The sequence below is a fragment of the Schistosoma mansoni genome (genome assembly GCF_000237925.1).
Source record: "Schistosoma mansoni, WGS project CABG00000000 data, chromosome 3 unplaced supercontig 0077, strain Puerto Rico, whole genome shotgun sequence".
NCBI classification, from domain to species: domain Eukaryota; kingdom Metazoa; phylum Platyhelminthes; class Trematoda; order Strigeidida; family Schistosomatidae; genus Schistosoma; species Schistosoma mansoni.
This window is the reverse complement of record NW_017386007.1, coordinates 800,004-819,142: the sequence shown is the minus strand read 5'-3', so window position 1 is coordinate 819,142 and position 19,139 is coordinate 800,004. Positions and strand designations below refer to the sequence as shown.

At 38.8% G+C, this 19,139-nt stretch overlaps 1 protein-coding gene across 1 annotated transcript; it reads right to left on the bottom strand.

Moving 5' to 3' along the window:
• Positions 1-17,107: 17,107 nt before the first annotated feature.
• On the bottom strand, positions 17,108-18,297 carry Smp_202320 (unnamed protein product; the record flags this gene model as incomplete). The annotated part of the gene is made up of 2 exons (XM_018791384.1): positions 17,108-17,323; positions 18,214-18,297. 2 exons carry the CDS (start codon positions 18,295-18,297, stop codon positions 17,108-17,110), a joined length of 300 nt encoding a protein of 99 aa, XP_018645442.1.
• Between the last annotated feature and the right edge of the window lie 842 nt (positions 18,298-19,139).

Sequence of the window (19,139 nt, the reverse complement as noted above, 5' to 3'; positions counted from 1 at the left end):
ACTGGTCAGTCTCTAATTGGCATATGTGCATACTCTGCGTATTGCCTCGATATAGCCTTGATTCACAAGCATGATAAGCAAAGATGGATAGTGGCTAGCAGTGGAATCCAGGACGCGCGTTTCGTCCTATTTGGGACTCGTCAGCTGGATGTACCTGCATCACAGAGTTGATGTTCACTCCGGGACTCGAACCCAGTACTTGGACTGATGCATATATGTGCATGGTCCTATGTTGTGACTGACTGACTGCTGTTGTTGCAGTATTCGGTTAAGCTGGTCGTCTGCCATCGGCATTTTGAATGAATTTTCCTTTTTCCCTGTCGACACTGTCATAATTGTTTTGCTAATAAACGACCTAGCTACTCCTAATGCTTAGTATTCTTATACAAATGACACTTGACGGGACCCCAAAAATCAGAACACGTTGAACAGGAACGAAATTGTACTGAAAATAACAAGGGTAGGTGGACAGCAATCAATCGTTAGAAAAGCGTTCATATATTTATAGTATATGCATAAGAAGCCTCTAGATGTTTCTCCAACAATCTACTAGAGCTGATTGGTTTAAATTAGTCAATCAAAGTGCGCCGTCACGATCATACACATAACGTGCCTTAATCCGGTTTATTTCCCTCTAACACCAAGTCTTGTTTTCAACTTCCTAAAAGCCACATTGTTAATAGTCATTTCTCAAAGCTATACCATATTATTCTATCAAATCCCATATGTTTCCCATTATAAAACCATCAGTAATGGTAACTAATACATTGTGAAAATCCTCTTCAGATACTATACTTGTAGCCTTGATGTGATTGATATTGAGTTATACGATCAAGTAGGTGACCACAAGAGACTGTGTTTGACGGATATTTTAGTGCTAGTAAGGGATTCGAATACACAAATGGAGTGTGCGAGTAATGAGTTAGTTCGGCAATGTGTATTCAGACACACTGACGATACTTCGATTAGTCTCATCATCATAAAACACCAACTTTGGTGGATTGTGCGTATTTTACGAGTATTATCCCAGAGAGTTTCTCATTGTGCCTTTTTTTCTGATGGTGAGACTGGTTTTGAAAAGCGGAGTGGTGGTCAGTTTATAACTTAGTGCCCATTTGGACTAATATTTACGTATTTAGATAAATAAATAGGCTATCGGACAACGAAAATTGTTTTTGTAAGATGTTTTCATTTAATGGTTGACTCCAACACACTTTATTATTGACATAATTGAAAAAAAATCTAACTTATGATTGTAAGACGGATAGTGACTAGCAGTGAATTCCAGGACGCGCGTTTCGTCCTATTTGGGACTCGTCAGCTGGATGTACCTGCATCACAGAGTTGATGTTCACTCCGGGACTCGAACCCAGTACCTTTCGCTTCAAACGCCATCGCGTTATCCACTCGGCCACTGAGTTCTGATAGCCAGTTGCTTGTGCAATGGGGTGAAGTTTCAATTCATTTACCATTGTTTTTTTTCGAATCTTCCCATTGATGCTTTAGGACTGCAACTGGTCAGTCTCTAATTGGCATATGTGCATACTCTGCGTATTGCCTCGATATAGCCTTGATTCACAAGCATGATAAGCAAAGATGGATAGTGGCTAGCAGTGGAATCCAGGACGCGCGTTTCGTCCTATTTGGGACTCGTCAGCTGGATGTACCTGCATCACAGAGTTGATGTTCACTCCGGGACTCGAACCCAGTACTTGGACTGATGCATATATGTGCATGGTCCTATGTTGTGACTGACTGACTGCTGTTGTTGCAGTATTCGGTTAAGCTGGTCGTCTGCCATCGGCATTTTGAATGAATTTTCCTTTTTCCCTGTCGACACTGTCATAATTGTTTTGCTAATAAACGACCTAGCTACTCCTAATGCTTAGTATTCTTATACAAATGACACTTGACGGGACCCCAAAAATCAGAACACGTTGAACAGGAACGAAATTGTACTGAAAATAACAAGGGTAGGTGGACAGCAATCAATCGTTAGAAAAGCGTTCATATATTTATAGTATATGCATAAGAAGCCTCTAGATGTTTCTCCAACAATCTACTAGAGCTGATTGGTTTAAATTAGTCAATCAAAGTGCGCCGTCACGATCATACACATAACGTGCCTTAATCCGGTTTATTTCCCTCTAACACCAAGTCTTGTTTTCAACTTCCTAAAAGCCACATTGTTAATAGTCATTTCTCAAAGCTATACCATATTATTCTATCAAATCCCATATGTTTCCCATTATAAAACCATCAGTAATGGTAACTAATACATTGTGAAAATCCTCTTCAGATACTATACTTGTAGCCTTGATGTGATTGATATTGAGTTATACGATCAAGTAGGTGACCACAAGAGACTGTGTTTGACGGATATTTTAGTGCTAGTAAGGGATTCAAATACACAAATGGAGTGTGCGAGTAATGAGTTAGTTCGGCAATGTGTATTCAGACACACTGACGATACTTCGATTAGTCTCATCATCATAAAACACCAACTTTGGTGGATTGTGCGTATTTTATGAGTATTATCCCAGAGAGTTTCTCATTGTGCCTTTTTTTCTGATGGTGAGACTGGTTTTGAAAAGCGGAGTGGTGGTCAGTTTATAACTTAGTGCCCATTTGGACTAATATTTACGTATTTAGATAAATAAATAGGCTATCGGACAACGAAAATTGTTTTTGTAAGATGTTTTCATTTAATGGTTGACTCCAACACACTTTATTATTGACATAATTGAAAAAAAATCTAACTTATGATTGTAAGACGGATAGTGACTAGCAGTGAATTCCAGGACGCGCGTTTCGTCCTATTTGGGACTCGTCAGCTGGATGTACCTGCATCACAGAGTTGATGTTCACTCCGGGACTCGAACCCAGTACTTGGACTGATGCATATATGTGCATGGTCCTATGTTGTGACTGACTGACTGCTGTTGTTGCAGTATTCGGTTAAGCTGGTCGTCTGCCATCGGCATTTTGAATGAATTTTCCTTTTTCCCTGTCGACACTGTCATAATTGTTTTGCTAATAAACGACCTAGCTACTCCTAATGCTTAGTATTCTTATACAAATGACACTTGACGGGACCCCAAAAATCAGAACACGTTGAACAGGAACGAAATTGTACTGAAAATAACAAGGGTAGGTGGACAGCAATCAATCGTTAGAAAAGCGTTCATATATTTATAGTATATGCATAAGAAGCCTCTAGATGTTTCTCCAACAATCTACTAGAGCTGATTGGTTTAAATTAGTCAATCAAAGTGCGCCGTCACGATCATACACATAACGTGCCTTAATCCGGTTTATTTCCCTCTAACACCAAGTCTTGTTTTCAACTTCCTAAAAGCCACATTGTTAATAGTCATTTCTCAAAGCTATACCATATTATTCTATCAAATCCCATATGTTTCCCATTATAAAACCATCAGTAATGGTAACTAATACATTGTGAAAATCCTCTTCAGATACTATACTTGTAGCCTTGATGTGATTGATATTGAGTTATACGATCAAGTAGGTGACCACAAGAGACTGTGTTTGACGGATATTTTAGTGCTAGTAAGGGATTCGAATACACAAATGGAGTGTGCGAGTAATGAGTTAGTTCGGCAATGTGTATTCAGACACACTGACGATACTTCGATTAGTCTCATCATCATAAAACACCAACTTTGGTGGATTGTGCGTATTTTATGAGTATTATCCCAGAGAGTTTCTCATTGTGCCTTTTTTTCTGATGGTGAGACTGGTTTTGAAAAGCGGAGTGGTGGTCAGTTTATAACTTAGTGCCCATTTGGACTAATATTTACGTATTTAGATAAATAAATAGGCTATCGGACAACGAAAATTGTTTTTGTAAGATGTTTTCATTTAATGGTTGACTCCAACACACTTTATTATTGACATAATTGAAAAAAAATCTAACTTATGATTGTAAGACGGATAGTGACTAGCAGTGAATTCCAGGACGCGCGTTTCGTCCTATTTGGGACTCGTCAGCTGGATGTACTGCATCACAGAGTTGATGTTCACTCCGGGACTCGAACCCAGTACCTTTCGCTTCAAACGCCATCGCGTTATCCACTCGGCCACTGAGTTCTGATAGCCAGTTGCTTGTGCAATGGGGTGAAGTTTCAATTCATTTACCATTGTTTTTTTTCGAATCTTCCCATTGATGCTTTAGGACTGCAACTGGTCAGTCTCTAATTGGCATATGTGCATACTCTGCGTATTGCCTCGATATAGCCTTGATTCACAAGCATGATAAGCAAAGATGGATAGTGGCTAGCAGTGGAATCCAGGACGCGCGTTTCGTCCTATTTGGGACTCGTCAGCTGGATGTACCTGCATCACAGAGTTGATGTTCACTCCGGGACTCGAACCCAGTACTTGGACTGATGCATATATGTGCATGGTCCTATGTTGTGACTGACTGACTGCTGTTGTTGCAGTATTCGGTTAAGCTGGTCGTCTGCCATCGGCATTTTGAATGAATTTTCCTTTTTCCCTGTCGACACTGTCATAATTGTTTTGCTAATAAACGACCTAGCTACTCCTAATGCTTAGTATTCTTATACAAATGACACTTGACGGGACCCCAAAAATCAGAACACGTTGAACAGGAACGAAATTGTACTGAAAATAACAAGGGTAGGTGGACAGCAATCAATCGTTAGAAAAGCGTTCATATATTTATAGTATATGCATAAGAAGCCTCTAGATGTTTCTCCAACAATCTACTAGAGCTGATTGGTTTAAATTAGTCAATCAAAGTGCGCCGTCACGATCATACACATAACGTGCCTTAATCCGGTTTATTTCCCTCTAACACCAAGTCTTGTTTTCAACTTCCTAAAAGCCACATTGTTAATAGTCATTTCTCAAAGCTATACCATATTATTCTATCAAATCCCATATGTTTCCCATTATAAAACCATCAGTAATGGTAACTAATACATTGTGAAAATCCTCTTCAGATACTATACTTGTAGCCTTGATGTGATTGATATTGAGTTATACGATCAAGTAGGTGACCACAAGAGACTGTGTTTGACGGATATTTTAGTGCTAGTAAGGGATTCGAATACACAAATGGAGTGTGCGAGTAATGAGTTAGTTCGGCAATGTGTATTCAGACACACTGACGATACTTCGATTAGTCTCATCATCATAAAACACCAACTTTGGTGGATTGTGCGTATTTTATGAGTATTATCCCAGAGAGTTTCTCATTGTGCCTTTTTTTCTGATGGTGAGACTGGTTTTGAAAAGCGGAGTGGTGGTCAGTTTATAACTTAGTGCCCATTTGGACTAATATTTACGTATTTAGATAAATAAATAGGCTATCGGACAACGAAAATTGTTTTTGTAAGATGTTTTCATTTAATGGTTGACTCCAACACACTTTATTATTGACATAATTGAAAAAAAATCTAACTTATGATTGTAAGACGGATAGTGACTAGCAGTGAATTCCAGGACGCGCGTTTCGTCCTATTTGGGACTCGTCAGCTGGATGTACCTGCATCACAGAGTTGATGTTCACTCCGGGACTCGAACCCAGTACTTGGACTGATGCATATATGTGCATGGTCCTATGTTGTGACTGACTGACTGCTGTTGTTGCAGTATTCGGTTAAGCTGGTCGTCTGCCATCGGCATTTTGAATGAATTTTCCTTTTTCCCTGTCGACACTGTCATAATTGTTTTGCTAATAAACGACCTAGCTACTCCTAATGCTTAGTATTCTTATACAAATGACACTTGACGGGACCCCAAAAATCAGAACACGTTGAACAGGAACGAAATTGTACTGAAAATAACAAGGGTAGGTGGACAGCAATCAATCGTTAGAAAAGCGTTCATATATTTATAGTATATGCATAAGAAGCCTCTAGATGTTTCTCCAACAATCTACTAGAGCTGATTGGTTTAAATTAGTCAATCAAAGTGCGCCGTCACGATCATACACATAACGTGCCTTAATCCGGTTTATTTCCCTCTAACACCAAGTCTTGTTTTCAACTTCCTAAAAGCCACATTGTTAATAGTCATTTCTCAAAGCTATACCATATTATTCTATCAAATCCCATATGTTTCCCATTATAAAACCATCAGTAATGGTAACTAATACATTGTGAAAATCCTCTTCAGATACTATACTTGTAGCCTTGATGTGATTGATATTGAGTTATACGATCAAGTAGGTGACCACAAGAGACTGTGTTTGACGGATATTTTAGTGCTAGTAAGGGATTCGAATACACAAATGGAGTGTGCGAGTAATGAGTTAGTTCGGCAATGTGTATTCAGACACACTGACGATACTTCGATTAGTCTCATCATCATAAAACACCAACTTTGGTGGATTGTGCGTATTTTATGAGTATTATCCCAGAGAGTTTCTCATTGTGCCTTTTTTTCTGATGGTGAGACTGGTTTTGAAAAGCGGAGTGGTGGTCAGTTTATAACTTAGTGCCCATTTGGACTAATATTTACGTATTTAGATAAATAAATAGGCTATCGGACAACGAAAATTGTTTTTGTAAGATGTTTTCATTTAATGGTTGACTCCAACACACTTTATTATTGACATAATTGAAAAAAAATCTAACTTATGATTGTAAGACGGATAGTGACTAGCAGTGAATTCCAGGACGCGCGTTTCGTCCTATTTGGGACTCGTCAGCTGGATGTACCTGCATCACAGAGTTGATGTTCACTCCGGGACTCGAACCCAGTACCTTTCGCTTCAAACGCCATCGCGTTATCCACTCGGCCACTGAGTTCTGATAGCCAGTTGCTTGTGCAATGGGGTGAAGTTTCAATTCATTTACCATTGTTTTTTTTCGAATCTTCCCATTGATGCTTTAGGACTGCAACTGGTCAGTCTCTAATTGGCATATGTGCATACTCTGCGTATTGCCTCGATATAGCCTTGATTCACAAGCATGATAAGCAAAGATGGATAGTGGCTAGCAGTGGAATCCAGGACGCGCGTTTCGTCCTATTTGGGACTCGTCAGCTGGATGTACCTGCATCACAGAGTTGATGTTCACTCCGGGACTCGAACCCAGTACTTGGACTGATGCATATATGTGCATGGTCCTATGTTGTGACTGACTGACTGCTGTTGTTGCAGTATTCGGTTAAGCTGGTCGTCTGCCATCGGCATTTTGAATGAATTTTCCTTTTTCCCTGTCGACACTGTCATAATTGTTTTGCTAATAAACGACCTAGCTACTCCTAATGCTTAGTATTCTTATACAAATGACACTTGACGGGACCCCAAAAATCAGAACACGTTGAACAGGAACGAAATTGTACTGAAAATAACAAGGGTAGGTGGACAGCAATCAATCGTTAGAAAAGCGTTCATATATTTATAGTATATGCATAAGAAGCCTCTAGATGTTTCTCCAACAATCTACTAGAGCTGATTGGTTTAAATTAGTCAATCAAAGTGCGCCGTCACGATCATACACATAACGTGCCTTAATCCGGTTTATTTCCCTCTAACACCAAGTCTTGTTTTCAACTTCCTAAAAGCCACATTGTTAATAGTCATTTCTCAAAGCTATACCATATTATTCTATCAAATCCCATATGTTTCCCATTATAAAACCATCAGTAATGGTAACTAATACATTGTGAAAATCCTCTTCAGATACTATACTTGTAGCCTTGATGTGATTGATATTGAGTTATACGATCAAGTAGGTGACCACAAGAGACTGTGTTTGACGGATATTTTAGTGCTAGTAAGGGATTCGAATACACAAATGGAGTGTGCGAGTAATGAGTTAGTTCGGCAATGTGTATTCAGACACACTGACGATACTTCGATTAGTCTCATCATCATAAAACACCAACTTTGGTGGATTGTGCGTATTTTACGAGTATTATCCCAGAGAGTTTCTCATTGTGCCTTTTTTTCTGATGGTGAGACTGGTTTTGAAAAGCGGAGTGGTGGTCAGTTTATAACTTAGTGCCCATTTGGACTAATATTTACGTATTTAGATAAATAAATAGGCTATCGGACAACGAAAATTGTTTTTGTAAGATGTTTTCATTTAATGGTTGACTCCAACACACTTTATTATTGACATAATTGAAAAAAAATCTAACTTATGATTGTAAGACGGATAGTGACTAGCAGTGAATTCCAGGACGCGCGTTTCGTCCTATTTGGGACTCGTCAGCTGGATGTACCTGCATCACAGAGTTGATGTTCATTCCGGGACTCGAACCCAGTACTTGTGGGATGGGAATCTCATGGACCCAGGATAATCAAAGTATCATTCAGAACAAAGAAGCAAGGGATCACAATGAACGTTATCCAATGTTATGCACCCACCAATGATAGCAACGACGATGATAAAGATCAGTTCTATGAAAGGCTGCAATCAATTATAGAGAAGTGCTCACGAAAGGACCTGACCATTCTGATGGGAGATCTAAATGCTAAAGTTGGAGTGGACAACGCAGGATATGAAGATATAATTGGACGACATGGACTAGGAGAGAGAAATGAAAACGGGGAGAGACTTACAAACCTATGTGCATTCAACAAATTGGTTATAGGCGGCACAATATTCCCACACAAGCGCATACACAAAGCTACATGGATCTCACCGGACCACACCACAGAGAACCAAATAGATCACATCTGTATCAACAAAAAATTCCGAAGATCAATGGAAGATGTGAGAACCCGTAGAGGAGCTGACATAGCTTCAGATCACCACCTGGTTGTGGCCAAGATGAGACTGAAGCTAAAGAAAGACTGGACAACTGGACAAAGAGCACTACAAAGGTTCAATACAGCCTTCCTTCGAGATATTGACAAGTTCCACGAATTCAAGAAAACCTCAACAACAGGTTCCGGGCTCTACAGGATCTACTGAAAGAACAAGAAACTACTTTGGAGAACAACTGGAAAGGGATAAAAGAAGCACTAACTTCAACGTGTCAGGAGGTTCTCGGTCCTAAGAAGCATCATCACAAGGAATGGATCTCTATGGGAACCCTGGACAAAATTCAAGAAAGGAAGAACAAGAAACTAGCAATTAACAACAGTGGGACACATGCAGAGAAAGTCAAAGCACAAGCAGACTACGCAGAAGCAAACAGGGAAGTGAAGAAAAGCATTAAAGCCGACAAGCAGAAATACATGGGAGAACTAGCAACGACGGCGGAAAAAGCTGTGAGAGAAGGGAATATGAAACAACTATATGATACGACGCAGAAATTGGCAGGGAGATATAGCAAACCAGAGAGACCAGTCAAGGACAAAGAAGGAAAGACAATCACTGAGATTCAAGAACAGAGGAAAGGATGGTCAGAATACTTCGAGGAACTGCTGAATAGACCAGCCCCATTGAATCCACCGAACATTGAATCAGTACACACTGACCTTCCAATAGATGTCACTCCACCAACGATCGAAGTAGTCAAGATGGCCATCAGACAAGTCAAAAGTGGGAAGGCGGCAGGACCTGACAATATACCAGCAGAAGCACTGAAGTCAGACATTGAAACAACTGCAAACATGCTTCACCTTCTATTCAAGAAGATTTGGGAAGAGGAACAAGTGCCACTGGACTGGAAAGAAGGATATCTCATCAAGATACCAAAGAAAGGAGATCTGAGCCAATGTGAGAACTACAGAGGCATCAGTTTGTTATCAGTACCAGGAAAAGTTTTCAACAGAGTGCTGCTGAATCGGATGAAAGACGCAGTAGACGCCGAACTTAGGGATCAACAGGCTGGATTCCGTAAGGATAGGTCGTGCACAGACCAGATTGCTACACTACGGATCATCGTTGAACAATCAGTTGAGTGGAACTCATCACTATACATCAACTTCATTGATTTTGAGAAGGTGTTTGACAGCGTGGACAGGAGAACATTATGGGAACTTCTTCGACACTATGGAGTTCCTCAGAAGATCGTCAACATTATCCAAAACTCATACAATGGACTACAGTGCAAAGTGATGCATGGAGGACAGCTGACAGATGCATTTCCAGTAAGGACCGGAGTCAGACAAAGCTGTCTACTCTCCCCATTCCTCTTCCTTCTAGTGATTGACTGGATTATGAATAATTCGACATCTGAGGGGAAATACGGAATACAATGGACAGCTCAGAATCAATTAGATGATTTGGACTTCGCAGATGACCTAGCCCTCCTATCTCATACACACGAACAAATGCAGATGAAGACCGCAAATGTAGCAGCAGCCTCCGCATCGATAGGCCTCCACATTCACAAACGAAAAAGCAAGATTCTCAAATGCAACACGGAGAACACCAACCCAATCACACTTGATGGCGAAACTCTGGAAGAGCTGGAAACATTCACGTACCTGTGGAGCATCGTTGATAAACAAGGAGGATCTGATGCAGATGTAAAGGCGCGGATTGGCAAAGCAAGGGCAGCATTTCTGCAATTGAAGGTCATATGGAACTGAAAACAACTCTCAACCAATTTCAAGGTCAGAATCTTTAATACGAACGTCAAGACAGTCCTACTGTACGGAGCTGAAACGTGGAGAACTACTACAGCCATCATCAGGAAGGTACAAGTATTTATCAACAGCTGTCTACGCAAAATACTCAACACGCACTTTCCGGATACTATCAGCAACAGCGCTTTATGGGAGAGGACAAACCAGCTTCCAGCTGAAGAGGAAATTAGGAAAAGACGTTGGAAGTGGATCGGACATACACTAAGGAAATCACCAATGTGCATCACAACTCTATCCCTAACTTGGAATCCGGAAGGGAAGCGGAAAAGAGGAAGGCCGAAGAACACATTACGCCGGGAAATAGAAGCCGATACGAAAAGGATGAATAGCAACTGGAAAGAACTGGAAAGGAGGAAGGCTCAGGACAGAGTTGGATGGAGAATGCTGGTGAGCGGCCTATGCTCCTCGACGAGGAGTAACAGGCGTAAGTAAGTAAGTAAGTAAGTGCAAGAAATCAGTTTGGATTATGGAAGCATATGATCTTGCAGATTGTATTTGATATCCTCCAAATTTTTTCTGTCACTTGCTTAGTTCTTCAAAGTTTAATGTCTCTAAGTGATTGTCAGTAGACCGTTGGATATTCAACGATTTCATGATTATCATACTCATTTGATCATGCAATTCGAACTCATGCCTTTCTTGAAATATCGAATCAACGAACGACCATGAATAGTCTGTTGGTACATCATGATTGATTCCAACCAGAACACCTAGAATATCAAAATGAAGTTCATTGATTTTGTTCAGTTATTGGAATTAATGACACTTGAGTAGCATTTCTGCGTAAAAATGAGTTCAGTTGAGGGAACACAGTTTGATTGGAATAACAGAATCTCATGGAAATCACTTTATGTGTGCATGTTTGGATTGACATTAACGGACTCCTAATTAACTAAAAGCTTAAGATGTAAAATATTCTTCTCAGTTGATTGAATTGAAACATTCATTATATCGTTGAAATAATAATAATAATGGCTCTTCAAAGTTCCATTTAATTGGACTGGTTCACCTGAAACTGGCAAGGAAGATGATAACTCGTGTTCAAACTCATTTTGTGTTGGAATGCATGTTTATTGGAAGAAGCGGATATTCATCATAAACATATACAAACACAATTTTCTTTTTACTTTCATTATTTCAGAGAACTTATTGGCTGTCAGATGGTCTTTCCAAATATCAGGTGATAGTTTAAGTAAGCGAACTATAAAATGATTGATTGATCACATGTGAGATATGAACACTTACACCATCATTCATTGTAATTGCTCACATTTTCTTCTGTTCTGTTTGCGTAATTGGATTCTATTCAAAAACCGACAGAAGTAATAAAGCGTAACCATCCTGTAAAATAAGAGGGAAACTAAATGTAGAATGTGCTGATCGTTTGAACACCGTGTTTGAAACTCAAAGAACAGTCGATGCAAGCAGATAAACGAAGTATCAGTCGAGTGAGAGCTTATGGCGAACTGTCATATGATTTTACAACCTCAAGTGGTGTCCGTCAAGACTGTCCACTATCCCCATTTTTGTTTAACTTCATTGTAGACCTGTTGCTGGAAATAACACTCTCGTCGACTGAATTTTCAGGAATTGATCTTCTACCAGGAGGTTCACTTATCGACTTAGAATACGCAGATGACATTGTCCTGTTTGGTGAAGACGCTGGCAAAATGCAGAGTCTTCTGTTGGAACTCAGTAATAATACCAGGATGTTTGGAATGCGTTTCTCCCCATCCAAATGTAAATTGTTACTCCAGGACTGGCCTGCGTCAACACCTGAACTAAGGATAGGGAGTGAAGTAGTCGAACGCGTGGACAACTTCACTTATGTTGGAAGTCTGATCAGTCCAAATGGGTTGGTGTCTGACGAAATCTCAGCACGGATTCAGAAAGCTCGTTTGGCTTTTGCCAACTTGCGTCACCTATGGCGAAGACGAGATATCCGTCTATCAATTAAGGGACGAGTATACTGCGCAGCAGTTCTCACTGTTCTACTTTACGGCTGCGAAACATAACCATTAAGAGTAAAAGATACTCGTAGGTTACTAGTATTTGACCACAGATGCCTTAGAAATATTGGTCGCATCTGCTGGGATAACCGGGTAAGTAATAGTGAGGTTAGACGCAGGTTATTAAGGAGTGGTGGTAAATCAGTTGATAAGGTGATGAATCTTCATCGACTGAGATGGTTGGGTCACGTGTTATGTATGCCTGAACATCGATTACCACGACGCGCAATGTTGACTAGTGTAGGGGATGGTTGGAAGAGAGTTAGGGGCGGCAAAACCAAAACATGGCCTGGAGGCTAGCTCCGCTCGATACTTACTCGCAACAGAAGTTGCGGCCAGTTTACTAACATCAATCCGTTGGTGGTGGCCAATTCTTCGGTCACTGAAAAGTAAGGTAAGATTGGCGCAGACCAGGACATGATCAGAGTTTAGATAGGTACTCCAAAAGGAGCGGCAGTCTTGTACGTAATACGCCAGCGGTAGCTGATCGCGATGTGATCAATCTGTGTCCAGGCTTGAGATGCAGAGGGAGGACGCCAGGTGACACACCGGTCCCCGTTAACTCTCATGCGACCAACAAGTCCCCATCGGTCACCTAAACGACTCTCCTCTGTGCTTAGACACCCGACCTGTGCATTCAAGTCTCCGGCTAATACTACAATATCTGTCGAACGCGCTTCCTGGAGAAGAACAGTTAACTGGTGATTGTATGAGAAAACGACCAGCGAGCGCATTTGAAATTGGGTGGTAAATCGTTACAGTGTTTATTTATAATTTATTTATAATCGACTACCTACTGCCAGTGGTCGTACAATCACAGAACCTGTCACCCATCAACCGGTTAACATAGAACAAAACAACCTCAACGCGAATTTAGTGTTAGTTACTTCTTGTCTATTCTTTATCAGCTTTTTACTCATCTGTACACTATGTTGCCTTGCCATTAATATTATTTCACCACTCGTTATCTTACCTTATTTGTAACTAATATAAATCTCCACTTTTCCGCCTACTATGGTAAACAAATATCCTTCACTATACCCTTCCTGATGCCTATACTCTGATTCGTAACCTACACTTTACTATATAGTCAATAAAAACATTGCATCGAAGCCTTACCCACAGTCCATAATTTGTAACTGTCTGATAAGCTTGTAACATGGTACTTATAGAAATAGTGTTTCTCAACAGGATGTGAAATACAGAGCATTGTGTGAGGTATGATATGAATCCAAAAAATAAGCGTAAATGAGCCTAACATCACATGACCCCTATGTGCCTATTGGTTGACCTAAATAATGATTTACATTCAGCCAAAAAACTATAAATACACGAGAGGCAGAACATTTTGTTTGTATCAGGCTTATTATGGATGAGAACAAGTCAATCAATCTGTGATATTGAGGTTGTTCTATTACGCTCACCATTCAGACTCATGTTTCTAATTTTTGTGCTGGATTAACTATTCTACTAAGACAACCTTTAACATGCTAACTCGGGCTTTTACATGAAAACTGTGTGGCAGGCATCGGATGATGAAAAAAACAGACTTTAAAGTATATGGTTGCTATTTTACTCAACACTCTACTCTCTATATGCACTCTCTGTTCTTCCTCATTCCAACCTTGACTTCCCTTCTTCATTGTAACATACTCCACGTTGATAAATATCACAACTCATTGTTCTTTATTACTGCATTCTCTCCTCTGGAGCCTCTAATCACAGTTCACTCTTGCAACATGAGCTAGTATCAATTTAATCTAATGATTTATCATACCTCCATATGTTCCACTAATAAATGTTAAGCATTGTTGATCGTTCATATCCAAATGCATTGCTGCTCCTCGGTTTCTTTTTCTTTTTTTCTCTTCAGAATCTCGCTCTTAGGGTGAAGCTATGTAACTTCTGACATCTGGAACAAGCTCGACGAACGCGCTTTCCCAAGGTCATAGTTCGAACGAGGCGCTCCACAAGCCTACTTTATAACAACTATAAACTTAAAAAGCTGCATTACATAAATACTTAGCACGACCGAAACCCTATTACACTTTTTGTCGAGATTGGATCTGGTATGTAACGTGGACGCCATGCCCCATTGGAAACTATTCTTATGAAAACACATTATATCTGAACGAATGAACTGCTATCAACTTTTATAGATCATAATTACTAAATAACCTTGCTTGGGATGCATACTGTGAACCAGTATATGTTGTAAATTGTAGATCATGCCTGTAAAAATGGCGTGTACCTGCTATTGCAGAAATATATTATTATTATAATTGGAGCAAGATCTTCTATGAATAGACAGCTAAAAGATTCGTTTCACTTCATTTTCTGTTTATAAAAGTAGTAATTTTTTGTCAAATGTGAATTTCACTGATGTTTGTTTTCCGCTTACGTGTCACTGTGTGTAGGCGACTGTCGGAAGTTTGTGCTTGTGAGAAACGGGTTGTAGTCTGTGCACAATTGCAGTAATAATGATAATAATAATAATAACAATAATAGTGCAAATTTTCTGGTACATATAGTATGCGCGTAAATAGGATTGTCAGTACAAGTCATCATCAGCTGTGATACTGCCTGGGTGCCCAAACTGAAGCAGAGATTATTACGATACGATGAGCCAGAATCGAAAACAATGTGCCTATCACGTAAGATCCTATCGATTAGGTTTTCAAATCATATCAAATCCACAGTTTTAGGATTAGATCTATTATTATAACAGTACTAATGACGAAGTACACCACAATTCTATAGTCCCATCCGATAACCAGAAATCTCAAAGAATCTTAGCTAACACCTGTCAACCGGTCTAAAACGGCACGCACTGAAAGAAGAGTAACGCTTCCGTAAAACGTAAACGATTACTGCACGTAGAAAACTACATAAAATTTCGTTTTAACTCGGCTTTTCGTATTGCTGTTTCAAAATACTTTAAAACGAACGTTCATTTACTTTTATGCTCATATATATGTGTGTATTTATTTTCAAGTTTTTTTCCAAAAAGAAATCCGAAAACATTACTGCGAAAATTGTTTTTGCGCTATTGCATGTTAACAAAACGCGTGTAAATCAGTTCACTTTCCTCTTACCATCCGTTTTGTGTCCTAGTACATGTACGCGTGTACTTTCGTCATGCACTCACAGCTAACCGTTTTCCTTTTCCAATTGTTCGTTTTGCGAGATATATATGAGCCATGTCAAAGATTACATTCCCTCAACACCGAAATATTCACAATGGAGATCAGATTTACGAAATAATGCACGACTAGTCGCATTATCATTTAGGCAGAAAATGCCATCAGGAGTAGTGGGTAATCTATCAACCATGGCAAAATACACAGAAATATGCGTTTCAGATCCGCATTTTAATCTGTAGTGGTAGTCCATAGTACGTATAGCAAGTATCGAAGTAGAGAGTTTACACGATGAAGCAAACCAGAAATAAAAAGTGAACAGCAATGAAGAACACCTGCTAGTGAGCATAATTGTGTGAGGGTATTGCATTTAGTGAAACTGTTAGTGGGGCTTGTCGACACATATCTGGTCTAAAATCATTACCGTCAGCCTAACATGAAAGAAATTCAATACTAGATAAATACAGCAAACGTCTATCTGAGTTAACAGCAATCGTCTTCTCAAGCAGACGACGTAGGGAAGTAGCAAGTCACTGATTGTGAGATATGTTATGAGAACCGTTAGTATTGAGATCATCTGGACAAACGTCAGCGGTTTTAAGATCACTGATTACATCATGGATCATTTCATAAAATATGGCTGTAGAACAACGTGAACCGAATGAAATGTAGTTGTATTTGAACAGTCCACAAAGAGTGCTAGTCGTTACTAAACCTGATGAAAGTTTATCCAAAGGAATCTGCAGATGGTCGTTTTTTAAATCAGTTTCACATAAAACTTTGGAATAGTGAACTTGACTAGGAATATCTTCAGCTTCAACTGTGGTGTGCGTTTGATCCAACAAACCGGAATTCAATGTTAAAGACTGAATTCCTATCCCTTCATGAACTCAACACAAGCAGCCATGAAATGTTTAACCAAAGTATCTAAATATTCCTTGAAAGATAATGGAAGCAAGTCTACTTTGTGCCTTTCCAAAGACAAAGTTCTGAATGAAATAATTGACGGTATACTGCCTATATCAACAATCAAATTGCGGAATGAACCAACAGAGGTATAAAATCGGTCTTACATGTCGAAAGTTTCTTTCAAAATCGTGGATAAAAATCAAATTAGATCATCGGAAGTTCCATTATTATTATTATTACTACTACTACTACCACTACTACCACTACTACTACTACTACTACAAGTTTTTATTGAATGAAAACAATCGCATGAACAATACAAACCATAATTTATGTTTCACCAACAAGGTTACATCAGTTACTATGTGAACAACCATGAAAGTGGTACGTAGTTCAACGAAAAATTCTCCAATTTATTAAAATGATTAACAAAATACAAAGTATTTTTAAGAAACTACAAAATGAAGACAACAAAGTCAGCATGATGAAAACAAGCGATAAGTCGTTTATGAAAGCCATTGCATACATTTGTTTTTCCTGTACAACCATAGGCCTATGACACAGCCACTGCACACAACCAAGAAACAGATAACTACAGGTATGACAATGCGTAAGGAATTATATGATTTCCCATGACCATTGTCAGATTCACTTATCTCTGGAGTTGTTCCAGCTCCTTCCACAAGGATTGATGTGGTCGAAACATTGACATTCGAGCTATTCTGAAGAACGAATCAGTGGCAATATTACTAAATACCAAATATTAATCAAATAATTCATCATCAGTATTGATGACAGAAGTGAATCCAACAAATAATTACATAACTTACATTGTTGCACAATACGATCACAATGAATAATGATTTAGAATATCTGCTACCGATTTGAAAGTCAATGTGATAAGTACACATTATCCTCATAGTACAACATACGTCTTTCATTCTCAATTGTCTGTTGTCATGATAATAAATGAACTATAAAATATCTACTATCTACATTTATAGACTATCACCATATTTCCATTATAAACTACATCTAGACATATCTCTTGAATCATCACAACCCTATCGGAATTGTGGATTACGGTACCAAATGCAACTGGAACACGCAAAAGCCTGTCGCGATCTAAGTAACAACATAAATGACGGCTTCGTTGAAACAATCCATACAGGATACATATTTCTTAACAAGGAATCAGAAATACTTGTTTTGAACATCAACATCGGGAGTCTACGAGCTTTTACTCATTATCCACTTCCTCAGTCAAACTGATTTCATTGATATTTTGTAACAAGTTACACAGGTAGGAGGCTTCATATTCGACATTGGGAACCACTACACATTCTATGAGCTTGAAAATTAACATGTTTCCAGGCATTAGTGGTGTTAAACAACGCTTTCATTCATTGTTGAATGTCCACATGGAAACAAAGCATTGTACTCATGTCTCATTAAATATCGTCAGACTATACAATGCATTGATTTATGCACTAAGGGAACTATACAAATCACTACTTATTCGTAGCAATAAAATGCTCTCCCTAATAAATAGATTTACAATGTGGATTGTGGTGATATTAAAATCAACCTGTTATGTCTACCAATTACTTACTTCAATCTGGCAACTATTTACTTTGAAGTCATCAATATCCTTATCAGTGCTGACAATGCACATACTGGCATTTTCATACCACATGCACTTTCTATTCGATGTTTTGGAGTCTTCACATGTTTTAGTCGTATTGTGTTTTGGACAATCTTCAATGAAAGGAACACGGTGATTGTATTTCAAGTTATCAAACAGAAGATAAGTGAATAACAAAATATATAACTATAACTCAATGATACAATGGTGATTTCGGATTTGAATGACTATTTCATTCACTGGGAATTTGTCATCACATTACACAATGAGAAATTCAGTACACTTCCATTATCATTCACATTTCACGGCAATATGTTTTGATTGAATAAAACTACGTTGAATGTCTTTAACGACGAGTTTTGACCGGTTGGATCATGAAATCTCTTCGATAGTAAACAATATTTTATCCTGTGATTATTGAAGTCAATCTGAACATTAAATTATGGAATGATTCTCTCAATTGTTGAAATGTTATTTCAGTAGTCTAACACATGATCACCTGAAAAGTGCATGTGGTTACTCATTGTACATATTCATGAAAAAGGAAACATTGTCGTACTATGAAAATCGTCAGTATTTTTGATACTGTACAAATATCTACTGACTATGATAAATCGAAATCTGGACACGTGACTTGTCTATACCTTCAATTTATCGGTTCAGTAGGATAAAGTAGAGATTTTAGGAATGATGCAATTGTCTTCAAGGTAATTATATCTTCATGAAGTGTTTCTGCGATTTCAATACCTCGGAAAAATTTGATATTGCATGTACCAAATGAAAAAACAATGGACACTTCCAAGTCAATGCACAATCAACTAACTAACTTATATCATCTCATCTATCGTTTCATGCGATTGTGTTTAAGTGAATTTCATCGAAGTGAGGACTAC